The 13,449-nt window shown below is 35.7% G+C and overlaps 1 protein-coding gene across 1 annotated transcript in view; it reads right to left on the reverse strand.

The window, feature by feature from the left end:
* unc5da (unc-5 netrin receptor Da) overlaps positions 1–13,449 on the reverse strand; it is a 259,004-nt gene that overhangs the window by 58,852 nt on the left and 186,703 nt on the right. Inside the window, exons 3-4 of the mRNA XM_053479213.1 lie at positions 2,489–2,632; positions 2,256–2,359 (exon numbers count right to left, since the gene is read on the reverse strand). Of these exons, the coding sequence (XP_053335188.1) occupies positions 2,256–2,359; positions 2,489–2,632 (248 nt within the window). The remainder of the gene's footprint in view (positions 1–2,255; positions 2,360–2,488; positions 2,633–13,449) is intronic.

The raw sequence follows: 13,449 nt of genomic DNA on the forward strand, positions 1-13,449 counted from the left end.
AGGGGGTCTGGATCACTGGCAGCTCTGACTAACAAGTACTGGAAAGATAAGAGAGAAGCTCCCTGCCAAAACTCACACTGAATCCAGTCATGGACGCTCTTTCAGCAATAAAATATATCTGATAATGTTATCCTAAACCATACTTTGTCTCTTTTGGGTTCCCGGGTAAATAAAAATATGAACGTTGCGTTCATATTTAGGCTAACCTGTACTCTTTTCCAAATGCTTACAAAACGCTCTGTTTCCAGGCCTAGTGTCACAGTAGTAAAGCACATACTGTATTCCTTTAATGTCCTCATATCAGTTCTCTTGCTTGCAATAATGCCATGGGAGGTGTGTGTTCCGAGTGCTCTCAGGATCTCTATAAGATGCAGATTTATTATGTATCAGGTATATTTAAAGTATACTCCACAAATAGCTTCAGACTGAACTGTGGGCTGTGTTATGTACTGTACAGGAGATTATGCATCATCCAAAATATGCAGTGTGATTAATCTTAGAATTTGAAATCGAGAACCGAGAGAGTGGCCTCGATCTCTTTTTCTCTCTAATGACCTTGCTAATCTAAATTGCACACATGGGATTTGTAAGAGCGTGTGAGTGAGAGATATGGTTAAAAAGTAGAAGCACATGCTGAAAATTATATAGTATATTTACACCACACACACAACGCAAACCCCTTCACATTCCACTTAAACCAGTAAAACTTAATGAGAAGCTAAATGTGGCTAAAAAATGAAGAGAAAGAGAGCAAGTGAAAGTAATTTTCAGTGATACATGACAGGGGTGAAACATTCCGCAAGTGAACCGTTAAAGCAAGTGACAGAAAGACAAAGAGAAAATGAGAGTGTGTATCGTTCTCAGAATGGCTGACTGAATAAATCGGTTCACGTTCCTTATCATGATAACACAGACCAGCTCTTAGCCACGAACCCTTATTGTGCAGAAGGCAGACAGTTCATCCTTTTTGTAGGTAGAGCATGTTAAAAATGAGGTCGATTTTTAATGGATTTCAGGCAGTTACATTTTGGGGAATTTTAGACTACAGAATAAGTCATATTGTAAATGTATTATATGTTTAAAAATATATATAAAAATATCTTTATTGTATAAATACACTCACTGGCCACTTCATTTGGTACACTCTGCTACTACTGGCTGGTTCAGAACTGCCTTAATTTTTCCATAATGACATGATAGCATCATACAGTTGATGCAGATTTGTTAACTGCACATCCATGGTACAAATCGCTCGTGCCACCACATCCCAAAGATGCTTTATCAGATTAAGATCTGAGTACAAGGAACTCATTGTCATGTTCAAAAAAACAGGCTTTATGATATTGCAGGTTAGCCTGTGGTCATAAAGGACATGTTTAGCAACAAAACTCAGACTAGTTGTGCATTGAAAGAAAATACCTTCACGCCACTTCACCACTACCAACCGAAACAGGATGGATAGATGCTTGCTTGTTTTGTTTTTTTTACGCCAAATTTTCACTCTACCATCTGAATGTCAAAGCAGAAATCAAGCTTCATCCGACCTGTCAGTCTTTGTCTAATGTTCTGTAGTTCAAATTTGAGATTCTGTCTGAATTGTAGCCTCAGTTTCATGTTCTTAACTGACAGGAGTGGCACCGGTGTGATCTGCTGCTGCTGAAGTCCATCTGCTTTTGATGTGATGTGATGTGCGTTCACACATGCTTTGCGGCGTACCTCAGTTGCAACAAAATCCTATTTGAGTTACTGCTGCCTTTCTATCAGCTTGAACCAGTCAGCCATTCTCCCGTGAGCTCAGGCATCCACAAGGCATTTTCACCCAGAGAACTCACGCTCACTAGATAGTCTCTCTTTTTCAGACCATTCTCTGTATACCCTAGAGATCGTTGTTTGTAAAAATCCCAGTAGATCTGCAGTTTCAGAAATACTCAGACCAAGCCCTCTGGCACCAACAATCATGCCACATTCAAAGTCACTTAAATCATCTTTTCTCCATATTCTGACTTGACTGTGTCTACATGCCTAAATCCATTGAGTTGCTACATACAGTATGTACCATGTAATTGGCTGATAAAATATTTGTGTTAATCATTAAGCAAGTATACCTTATGTGGAGAACAATAAGACAAAACAAAAAAATCCTATTTAACTGGGTGGAAAATCTTATTGAAAAGATTAAATAAAGATTTTAAATTGTAGGTAGGATTATTTATTTATTTATTTATTTGTGTTTTTTGATGGTTGGTTAAACTAACCTCAGCTTGGGGAACTCCCTCTGGGGGACGACAGTGAAGGACGATCATTCCTTTAATGGGCACCTCTGTCCCCTGTGGTTCCTGCTCAAAGTTCTTTCTTAGATCTGAAGCACATACAAACACCCCCCCCCCACACACACATCCAAACACCCCCACACATACATACACACACATATATATAAAATGTGAAACGTTTGGCCAGATAAAGATAAATGATGTGCAGAGGCACTTACATGCGATGCGGACTGTGGCTTTGCGACTCTTGGACGTGCCCAGGTGACTCCAGGCCACACACAAACACCAGAAATCCTCTGGACCGTGAAAATCTTCCACCTGCTGCCGAGAGATATTTATCATCACTTCACGAATCTTCAGACCTGAGAGAGAGAGAGAGAGATGTTTATGGGTAGATATGTGTAACTTTGTATTCAATATGCTGCATATTCAACAGACTCCATATTTATATCAAAAACGTTTCAAAATATTAGAACTGTTGAGAAAAGACTTCAGATCATAACAAATCTATATTAAGATAATATATATGGATCAAATGCTTGATGTCAATAGTTTTGTTTATTTTGCTTTCAGTATTTTTAGTTTACCATGTTTCGTTTCATGTGTACAGTACTATTGTACATGCACACTGCCTGGAACAAAAAAAAAAAGACTTTATTGATCACATATATATAGCTTTTATTAAAGCACATAATATTATGGTCAGTTCTTGTGTGAAAATGATTCCTCATGCTCCCAGAACCACTCTCTTACAGTTTGAGTCCTGGAATATACCTTTCGCCATCTGAAAGAAAAACTGTGTGATAAACTGGTCATTCAGTGCTGTACATTCCTTCATCTTATTGTCACATCACATTGCCGAGAACAAGCCTAGAACTGAGCAACGGAAGCAACCCCAGATCATAACACTTCCTCTAGAGGTTGTACAGTGGGCACAATGCCTAATGGGTAAATCGCTTCATGCACTTTCCTTCCCACCCTGACATTGCCATCCCTCTGGAATACAGTAGGATCAATCTGGACTCATCAGACCTCAATGGCCTTTTTTAAAATGTTTATAAATTAACTCTTCTGACACTAAAATATTAAGTTTTATGGCACTACTGATGATATCTGACATATTTGTTACAATACATATAAGCAATAACTGTATGAAATATTTTAACAAAATTTGCAAGTGAATCTCAAGTTTTTGTATGAGTTTCATGGCCTTACTTCAGCTACTTTTATTTCCACAAAACTTACTAACCACACATAATATTTTTTTTCCTAAAAAATGCAAACACATACATTCATTTTGGTCACGTATTATTGTAGAACAGTTTGTGCTAATTACAAGAAAAATACAGATTGGTCATTAATATATTATAAGAAGCTGAAAAAAGCACAAATATCAGAACCAAATCAGAAACATCATGTCCAAACATCTCAAGGGCCCCAAAATCACCTCGGACCCCAGAGGGTTAATATTAAAATATAAAACATTAAGAGGTCACTTATGAAACCTAAACTTGTATTTAAACTAACCTAAGAGTTAATTTAGGAATTACGCAGAATTAGGGATACAAAGCCTAAACATTTAATTGCAAAAGGTGTCTGTGATCTAAAACAAAAAAAAAAAGGATAATAGTGACTACTTCGTCTGAAACTTAAGACCTTAAACTCAGATATATCCCTTAGGATAAACTAATGAAAAATAGCAGTGATCTTTAAGGGGTTAAGTGAATCATATTTTAACTTTCTGAACTAGTGAATAAGTGAAAGTCAAGAAATATTTTACATCTTACATTTGTTTCATCAGTGTTCTGCTACTAGTGGTAGGCTATAATTTGCTAATCAAAGAGATTCCAGTAACCTTGAGCAACTTTTAAATATTGACTATTAGTGCTACAATTTGGTATGAACAAAAAAGCAATCTTGTAATTTCTTTAAAAAAATGACTTTTGTGAAATGTTCTTTGTAATTAAGGACCCACTTTGTATATACAGTATATCTCAAACACCTTGAAAGAATATTGTAGAAAGTGTTTTTCATTATTTAAATCCAAAACGTGAAACTCTTAGTCAAGTAAAACTATTTTTTGGTTTGAACTTCGATTGTTGTGACCTACAACTCATGAAATACACAAGAAACCAGTTGTAGGAAGATTTTAGAAATATTTATTTTAATGTTTATGTAAACGATTGTAGAAACTTAATGTTAATTGATTAAGTTATGTGCAACTAAATACTGTAGATTTCAATCCATTAAAAAAAGCCCAAATTCAATGAGTTTTGCAAATCATTTCCTTAAAGGCTCTGGTCATAAGCATAAGTAAAAATAACAGCTAACATTTTATGTTTGATTCATAACACCATCCGTAATTATTTAGCAAATTGCAGAAAAAAAGATAAAAGCCAACATTTTAGCTGATTGAAAATAAATTCCATGACTTGTCTGTCATATTCAATCATAACCAATCATCAACTTTTTTTTACATTGTTATAGCTTATAATTTCCAGTAAAGTGGTGGATGAGGGTGGGATTTAACCTAAAAACTGCTCTGCAACTCACGGTTCAACTCTATCATTGCCATAGTTCAAAGCACCCCCGTCAACGATTTGTTATGGCAGTTTATCAATGCTGTGCAGACCTGTTCCTTAAGGCCCCACATACCGAAATGTAACCATTTTGAAGCTGAAGCGATTTTACATGTTTTATGTCTCATTGTGGTCTCTGCTTTGCAAAATAAACGATGGCATTCAGGCATAACCCTGCTTACTAGTCCATTTCTTTGGGAGTACTGATGAGTTCATGTTTCTCTGTGACTGTATACTGATACTGTACAGTAATTCATAAAGCGACGTCTGGTTTATACCACATTCAGCTTCGAATGTATATTTACAATCAGTAATTTATCATTTTTTTCAATTTGTCATCAGCAACTGCTTTATCCTACTTTTTGCCAGCCCATTAAACATCTTTTCACACTCATCGACACATGCACCTGCATGTTTTGCATGGGGGTATAGGGAAACCAGAGAACTCAGATAAAAACTAATGTAAACCTATTGAGAACAAATAAACCTTCACACAAACAGTAACATGCTCATGTGTTTATGGGACATAATTTGTACACATAGGGCACATTATTAGTACATATGATGTTAATGACTTTAGATGATAATAATAATAATAATAATAATAATAATAATAATAATAATAATGCATGTATCTAGTCAAATTGCCATCATTTAATCCAATCTACATCATCTACATCATTCTGTCTGCATTTTTATTAAGCAGTATGGAAAAGGAACAAAACAGGAAATCAGTAACAGGAAATTACTACTAAGAACCCATAAAATTTTGCCCTAGGTTCTTTTTAACAAAGAAAAATAATTCTTTTTTTTTTACTTGAATTTCCTCAATACAGTAGTAATTAAAAAAAAAAAAAAAAAGGCATTACAAAAGTCTGCTTTCAGTAGAGAGGATGAAAGAGAAAGGGAGCGAGAGAGAAAGAGCATAACAGGGGGGTTGGAAATGAAAAGAGGAGTACTAAATAAATGGAAAATTCAGTCAGGTTGAGACTCAGCGCATCTATAATCCTTTAAATCTGGCTGATTTCCTCTTAGACTCCGCTCAGTCCACAAACAGAGGAAATGACAGGTAAAGAAAAAGAGTAAGTGAAAGAGAGAGCTTACAGACACCAGACACACTCAATACTATCTCAAAACCCTAGCTGAGTTTATATGAATTTTATTTGTATTGAAATAGGTAAAATGCATTCATATATAAAATATATATTTCATAATATTTTTTAAACTGAAAATACACATTTATGATAACAAAACCTTGATTGATACTTTTCAAGAACTTTGTCCCAGATCTTTTTTGGTAGCTCCTTGAACTAACGTGATTTTGTGTAGCAATGGTCTCTGATATACTCCAGGGCCGAACATACAGTAAACAGTGTCTATTTATACTGAAATCAAGTTACACTTTACTTTTAACTGTACAGAGGTCAATTATTTATGAAATAACATTTATTCAAGCTACTATGGCATTGTTGGTTCCTTGGACCACTGTTGGGTCCTGGGGGAGCACCCTTAACCCACCCAATACATGCAGCGCCAGTCACAAGTCCAGTTAAGACTTGTGTTATAACAGGACCGACGTCCAGTCTAAGACCTGTGCAAGATCTTGAAACAAATGGAACAAAGTCCAAGGGAAAAAAACTTATGCAACCAAAGTACAGTGAACCTACAGTGGATTACAAGCATAATTCGTTCCGGAAGTGGGCTCGTATCCCAAAACCATAAGATTTTCCCATAAGAAATAATGGAAACTCTCATTATTTGTTTCACAGCCTAAAAAAATAAATACATAAAAATAATTAACACTATAAAGTATAAAGTAAAAATAAAGTAAAAAGTAAAAAATATAAAGTAAAAATAAAACAAATTAACCTGCATTTACTTTAAAAAAATAAATCCCGACAGATAAGTGTTTCCGTTTATGCGTGCAGGGGCTCAAAGACGCTCAGCATCAAAACAAGAAGCGCATGCGTAAAACATGATACTCAGTGCTCGTAAACCAAGACTTGTAAAATTTAGTTAAAAATCTTTGCTCGTCTTGCGGAACACTCACAAACCATGTTACTCGCAATCCAAGGTTTCACTGTACCAAATGATGACTTTAATGAATCTTTTGTCTTTTCCATGTTGTTTGGTGTATAATACTAAAGTAGGTATGAATTAATTATTATTAAGTACAACCCCAAATAAGAAAAAGCTGAGACAGTATGGAAAACAAATTAAAAAAAGCAAATAAAAAAATAAAGCAGCAATTTCCAAATATACTTCGACTTCTATTTCTTAACAGACAATATAAACGCAAGATATTTCATGTTTTGTCTGATCAAGTGCATTTAATTTGCAAATATACATCCTTTTCTGTCATTCAGACCTGCAATACATTCCAGTTTGCCAACAATATATGGCAAAATCATCAAAATGTTTAAAAACAATGTTCCTTAAAGAAAGATTTGAGGAAAATATTTGAAGGTGAAATATCCAACAGTGCATAACAATTAAAAGATTTAAGGAATCCGGAAGAATTTTAGAGCGTAAAGAACAAGGGCGCAACCTAAGCTGAACACTAAGCTGAACAACCGTGCCCTCCGACCCCTCAGGTGGCACTGCATGAAGAATCATCATACCTCTAAGTGATATCAGCACATGGGCTTAGAACTATTTTTGCAAACCTTTGTCGAGTACCACAATAAATGCTTATATCCACAAATGCCAGTTGACACAGTGGCAACGTGTACTGTGGTCAGATGAATCAGTATTTCAGGTATTTTTTGGGAGAAATGGATGCCGTGGGCTTGTTACCACAAGTCCAAAAGCCAAAGTCAGTCATAGTATGGGGTTGTGTCAGTGCCCTTGGCGAAGGTAACTTGCACTTCTGTGATGGCACCATTAATGCTGAAAAGTACTTAGAGATTTTGAAGCACATTATGCTGCCTTCAAGAAGACATCTTTTCCAGGGATACCCATGCATGTTGCCCATCTTAAGATTTTTGTTTGCAGGAAGAATGGGACAAAATTACACCTGAAACACTTCATCACTTGGTGTCTTTAGTCCCTAAACACCTTTAAGTGTTGTGAAAAGGAATAGCAACATTACAATGTGGTAAATACTTTACTGTTCCATTTTTTTTTATTGTGTCGCAAGTACCAAAATTGTAATATGTGTTTATTTAAAAAAAAATTAAATAAAATTCATGAGGAACACATGAAATAATGTGCTGTTGTATTGTCTGCAATGACATACAAGTCAAAGTAAATTTGGAAATCACTACTTTCTTTTTTTATTTGTGTTTTTCATACTGTCCCAACTTTTTCTGATTTGGGGTTGTATATGTTTGTGTGTATGGTGCCCTGTGATCCTGGATGCTTTTCTATCCAAAATTAAATTCTTCTGGCTTCAAATGTACTATAAACCAGACCCAATTATTGACAATGAATAAACAGTGCCTGAAAACATAAAGACATACTAATTAGTATATTCAGACAGGTGTTGCTAATTTTCATTCCTGTCTATTGAAAAGTATATTAAATAAGTAGTGTTCAAAGTTGCCTAGGAAACAATATGAATGCATTGTTTCACAGTCCTTTGGGTGCCTGTTACTCACTGGCTATCAATTTCATTTCTTACATACAGGACACCACATTTATTTTGTGTTTAAAATAAATAGTTTCATACTCTCCAAATAATACAGTACAATAAAATTAACAATGATGTGAACACTAGTATTAATATATAAGCTTTAAGTAAGGGTTAGATCATTTTCCAATTGACCAGATGTGGCATTATTGTCAAGAACATGAACATATTCACAAACGTACCTATAGCTAGACCGATCCTGCACAGGTAAGATAATGCATCAGTCAATTTAATTATCCCACTGTGATAGCTGAGTCTCTTGTGTTGGAACACATTCCTGGTCCAGTAACTGAATCCTGACGCATAATCTTGAACAATATCAAGTTTGCTCATGACACCAGTCATCAATAGCTCATTGTTTCTGCTGATGACAAAACAGCACCAGAGAAAGTCAGCATCCTGGTAAGAAGTGGAGAAGTTCACGGACTGATGCCAACAACAGACTACCTTTCAATATTGACGAGTGTTGACTTCAGGACATCACACTCTACTCTGCATCAAGAAATCCTAGCAGTGTCTTTATTACCTGGGAGAGTAAAGCATCCCCCTTCCACCAGTACCACCTTTTACAGGTAGAGCATAAAGATAGTCCTGACCAATTATCTCATAGTCTGGTATGGGAACTACACTGTCGACGATTATGAGGAAAGCTACTGTAAGTACACCATCGGGATCTCTCTAACAAACACAATTGTTGCAGCTGCAGGGCCTCCAGAACTGTAAAGTAGCCCTTAAACTATTCTCTCATGGACTCTTCACTCTATGTTCCGTGGCAAATGATATAGAAGCGTCCATGCCATAATGACTGGTGTTCAAATAAGCTTCTTCCCAGGAGGCCAGAGACATCTTATCACACAGCTGCCCCCAAATCCACCAGAACTAATCAAATCCCATGAGAACTTCCATCTGGAACCAACATTAATGCATACCTCCATATATCTCATGGAAAATGGTGAGTCCTCAGAGACACTGCTTATTACTAGGCTTTGTGTTGGTTTACATGAGTATAATACTGTGAATTTTTCATCACATCCCAGCTTTATGTCAAATGCAAATCAAATATTCAGCTTTGGGGAAATTTGGTTGCCCTAAAAAAAAAAAAGCAACACACACACACACACACACACACACACAAAAACGGAGGAGCTGGCGTGAGTCTGAGCAAACAATATAAATCATCATTTCAGAATGCGCACAAAAGGACAGCGTGCCTGTGGCACAAATGTAGATGAAGGGAAACTAAAGCATGACTAATTGGATATAAATATGCCTTGGCTCAGAGGCTGTCCATCAGTGCCAGTACTACTGATTTGGCAAAAGCTGTGAATAAGCAGCCACAGTGTAACACAATGTCATTTATGTCCATAATGCATTACTTTGGATGTTAAACAAAACCAAAAAAAGAAAAGAAAATAATTGTTTATCTAAAAAAAAAATATATATATATATATATATATATATATATATATATATATATATATATATATATATATAATCTGCATATAATTGGCTTATAATTTCTTTGCGTAGCTTGATCAGGATAATCTAAATTCCTTAAAATTAACATGCTAATATTAAGAAATCGGACCGGCAAGCTTATAGAGTTGGCATAATATTATAGAGGCTTTGCCTAACAGCATATACAGTAGGTATGGATTTATAATAAAAGAGCATGGTATTTTTGTTAATAGGAAAAGTGTAGAGATGTTCCTAGGTCATTCTTAGTAGTTCAAGGAACTAAACAACCTAACGAATATTAACGTAATTGATTTATGACAAATTCATTATTTCAGATATATTGTTTATCATGTTTATAAATAGAAGTAGAGATGTTTTTCAGCTGCAGCCACTTCTAAAACAACTTATTATTTCTCTTGCATGTTCATGTTCTAATGACTGCTAAATTTGTAATTTTTTAAAAGTTCTTGCTCATATAACTTATTAAACTCACCAATTAAACTCTAATTAAAGAATACACTTTGTAAATACTGGTTGGCTAAAAAAAACTATGTGCTAGGCTTTGTACTAACTACACACACTAAACAGAACTCAAATAAACAATCATTCTCGCTTGCTTTTGAGCTTAATATTCTTCAAATCGCACAATACAGCGAAACCACGGTTTTAAAAATTACTCCTGTTTTATATCCTTTACACATTGAGCCATACTTTTTGCAGAATAGTGGCCAGGTCACTACGTGATGCTGGTGGAGGAAAATGTTTCCTGACTCGCTCCTCCAAAACACCCCAAAGTGGCTCAATAATATTTAGATCTGGTGACTTTCAACTTCACTGTTACAGTATGTTCCTCAAACCACTCTTTCACCAGTCTTGCTGTGTGTATTGGTGCATTATCATCCTGATACATGGCATTGCCTTCATACAATGTTTGAACCACTGGATGCACATGGTCCTCCAGAATGGTTCGGTAGTCCTGGGCATCAAGTATTCGGCCTAGGTAATGCCATGATATTGTAGCCCAAACCAACACTGATCCACACCCATACTTCACTCTGTGCATGCAACAGTCTGGGTGGTACGCTTCTTTAGGGCTTCTCCACACCGTCATTCTCCCGGATGTTGGAAAGACAGTAAAGGTGGACTCATTAGAGAACAATACATTGTCCACAGCCCAAGATTTTCACTGCTGGCACCATTGTAACTGACATTTGGCATTGACACGAGTGACCAAAGGTTTGGCTATAGCAGCCCGACCATGTGGAGATCCCAAAAACAGTTTTGGTGAAAACAGGAGAGTTGAGATGCACATTTAATTCTGCAGTGAGTTGGGCAGCTGTTGTTTTATGTTTTTTGGATACAATCCGGGTTAGCACCCAGATATCCCTTTCAGACAGCTTCGGCTTGCGTCCACATTTACTCCTGTTGGATGGGTTAGAAGTTGTGTTTTTATATGCTGAAGTATGTCTCTTTTGGCAGATAGTAGAGACACCGCAGTATGAAGCGAGTCTTTTGCAAGCAAAGCATGCTTTGTACACTCAAAAAAATGAACATGGCTACTTGTTACTGTACATGTACTAAAATGTAATATGTGTTTTGTACATAATAATTTCATGTTTCCAAGATAAACATAAATAAATTATGTTGTATTTGCAGGAAACTTAACAACTTAACATGTATTAGATTCAATCATGTTGAAATAAACCAAAAAGATCCTGTCTTCAGAAATATCAGATCAAACATTGCGAGAAAACATCGCGAGAAGAGAACAGTTTGTTGAGAAGACAACGTGTGGCGGGCATGTGGAAAAGGTAAGCAGGAATTAAATCCCATCTTTTTTATAATAGAAACAAAATACTGAACATAAATGTCACCTGCTGTTTAGCGATGTTTATTCACGTTATTTTGGTTTAAGCTATTTCTTGTATTTTCAGTCACACTTAAAATACCGACGGTTATATGCGCGTGCTTAATCTGCGGTTCGGTTCTGGTTTCGGTCTGGTCTCATGAGTTGTGAAGTGATAGGAACGAAGTATACCTGTAAATATTTTTCATTTGCTAAATTAAGTATCATGAATTTTAATGGAATATCTATCTTTATATTTTTTCACAGGAGTTTGTGATTGAAAGTGTCCTGTCTGCATCTGACCTGAGGAGTTTCCTGACGTTTCTGTTGGTGTTAATTTTTTTTCTATGATTAATACTTATTTGTGGTGTTTTATGTTTTGTACATCTTTTTAAATTGAGACCTCATTTGTAAGTTGCTGCTGGTGTAAAATAAAAATCTCCGTTTTATCCCGTTTGTCTTATGCTTCCTTCCTTCACAGAATTCTGTTGACCAGGGCTTGAAATTTAAATTTACTTCAGTTGGATCAACTTAATTTACAACTGAAAAATTTGTTGTACCAACGCTATTCATTTATGTTAACAGTATTAAATTATGTTGGACGCAGCTGTAGTAAATAAGTTAAATGAACCTAATAAAATTAATTTGACTGAACCTAAGAACATTAAGTTGGGCCAACAAAATTGCTTAATGCTGAAAGAGAGCCATTAAATCAGGTGGAAATTCTTTCCATAATTTAATTATGTTCATTCAATGAGTTATTTTTTTGAGTGTATATGATCCCAGGGATGCCAGCTGAAGATTTTTTTTCCCCACAATGCCACCTGACATGTGGTTATTGTTATTGCGGGTGATTGGTCAAACAAAGTCATGTAATTGTTGCTGTGGCTGAGTGGTGAAACAGTCATGCAGTACTACGATCTACTGGCGGCATGTGTACAATAAATGCTAGAAAAGTAACGGGTCAAGTGTACCCAAATATAGCGTTTCTTCTTCACAAAATGTTTCCATACTTCGAAGTAAAGTAAAACTACTCTTAGAAGTATTTTTTTTTTAAATGTTACTCAAGTAACTGTAATGGAGTAAATGTAACTCGTTACTACCCACCTCTGACTACACCAAATAGAAACTGCAGAGAGGAGCGAAATCTGCATCATGCACATCCAGTAAGTACATAGAAAATAAATAGTTGCATATTACCTTTAATGAGAACGGCCTGAAATTAAGCTTGTAAAATTTGTTTGGTGCTGTAAAATTATGGCACATCATTTATAAAATAACTTATTGTACTTGTCAGGCACTGGCTTATGGTAAATGTATCTGTTAAATTCACCAGTTTACTGTATTTAGAATTAGTTTTAGTTTATCACAACAACGTTAGAATAAGTGATTTAAACTAATAATTACAAGAGACACTATAGTCTACATCAGTGGTGGCTGGTGCAAACATTTTTTGGGGTGGGAAGTTTTAAATAAAAATTTTACTTTTAATAATCGCCTGTTAATAGCCATTTATCAGGTAATTAAGCATCATTACTACCAGAATAAAATAAAGGCATGACTCACATCGCATCCAGTCAGCCAGCTCCGCTTGCCATAAAAAGTGCTGGAAAAGCACAGAGTGTAAGCTCGGCCGACTACTGCTTAATTCGAAGATCAGGTCGA

The sequence above is a fragment of the Clarias gariepinus genome, chromosome 19 (genome assembly GCF_024256425.1).
Source record: "Clarias gariepinus isolate MV-2021 ecotype Netherlands chromosome 19, CGAR_prim_01v2, whole genome shotgun sequence".
Taxonomy (NCBI): Eukaryota; Metazoa; Chordata; class Actinopteri; order Siluriformes; family Clariidae; genus Clarias; species Clarias gariepinus.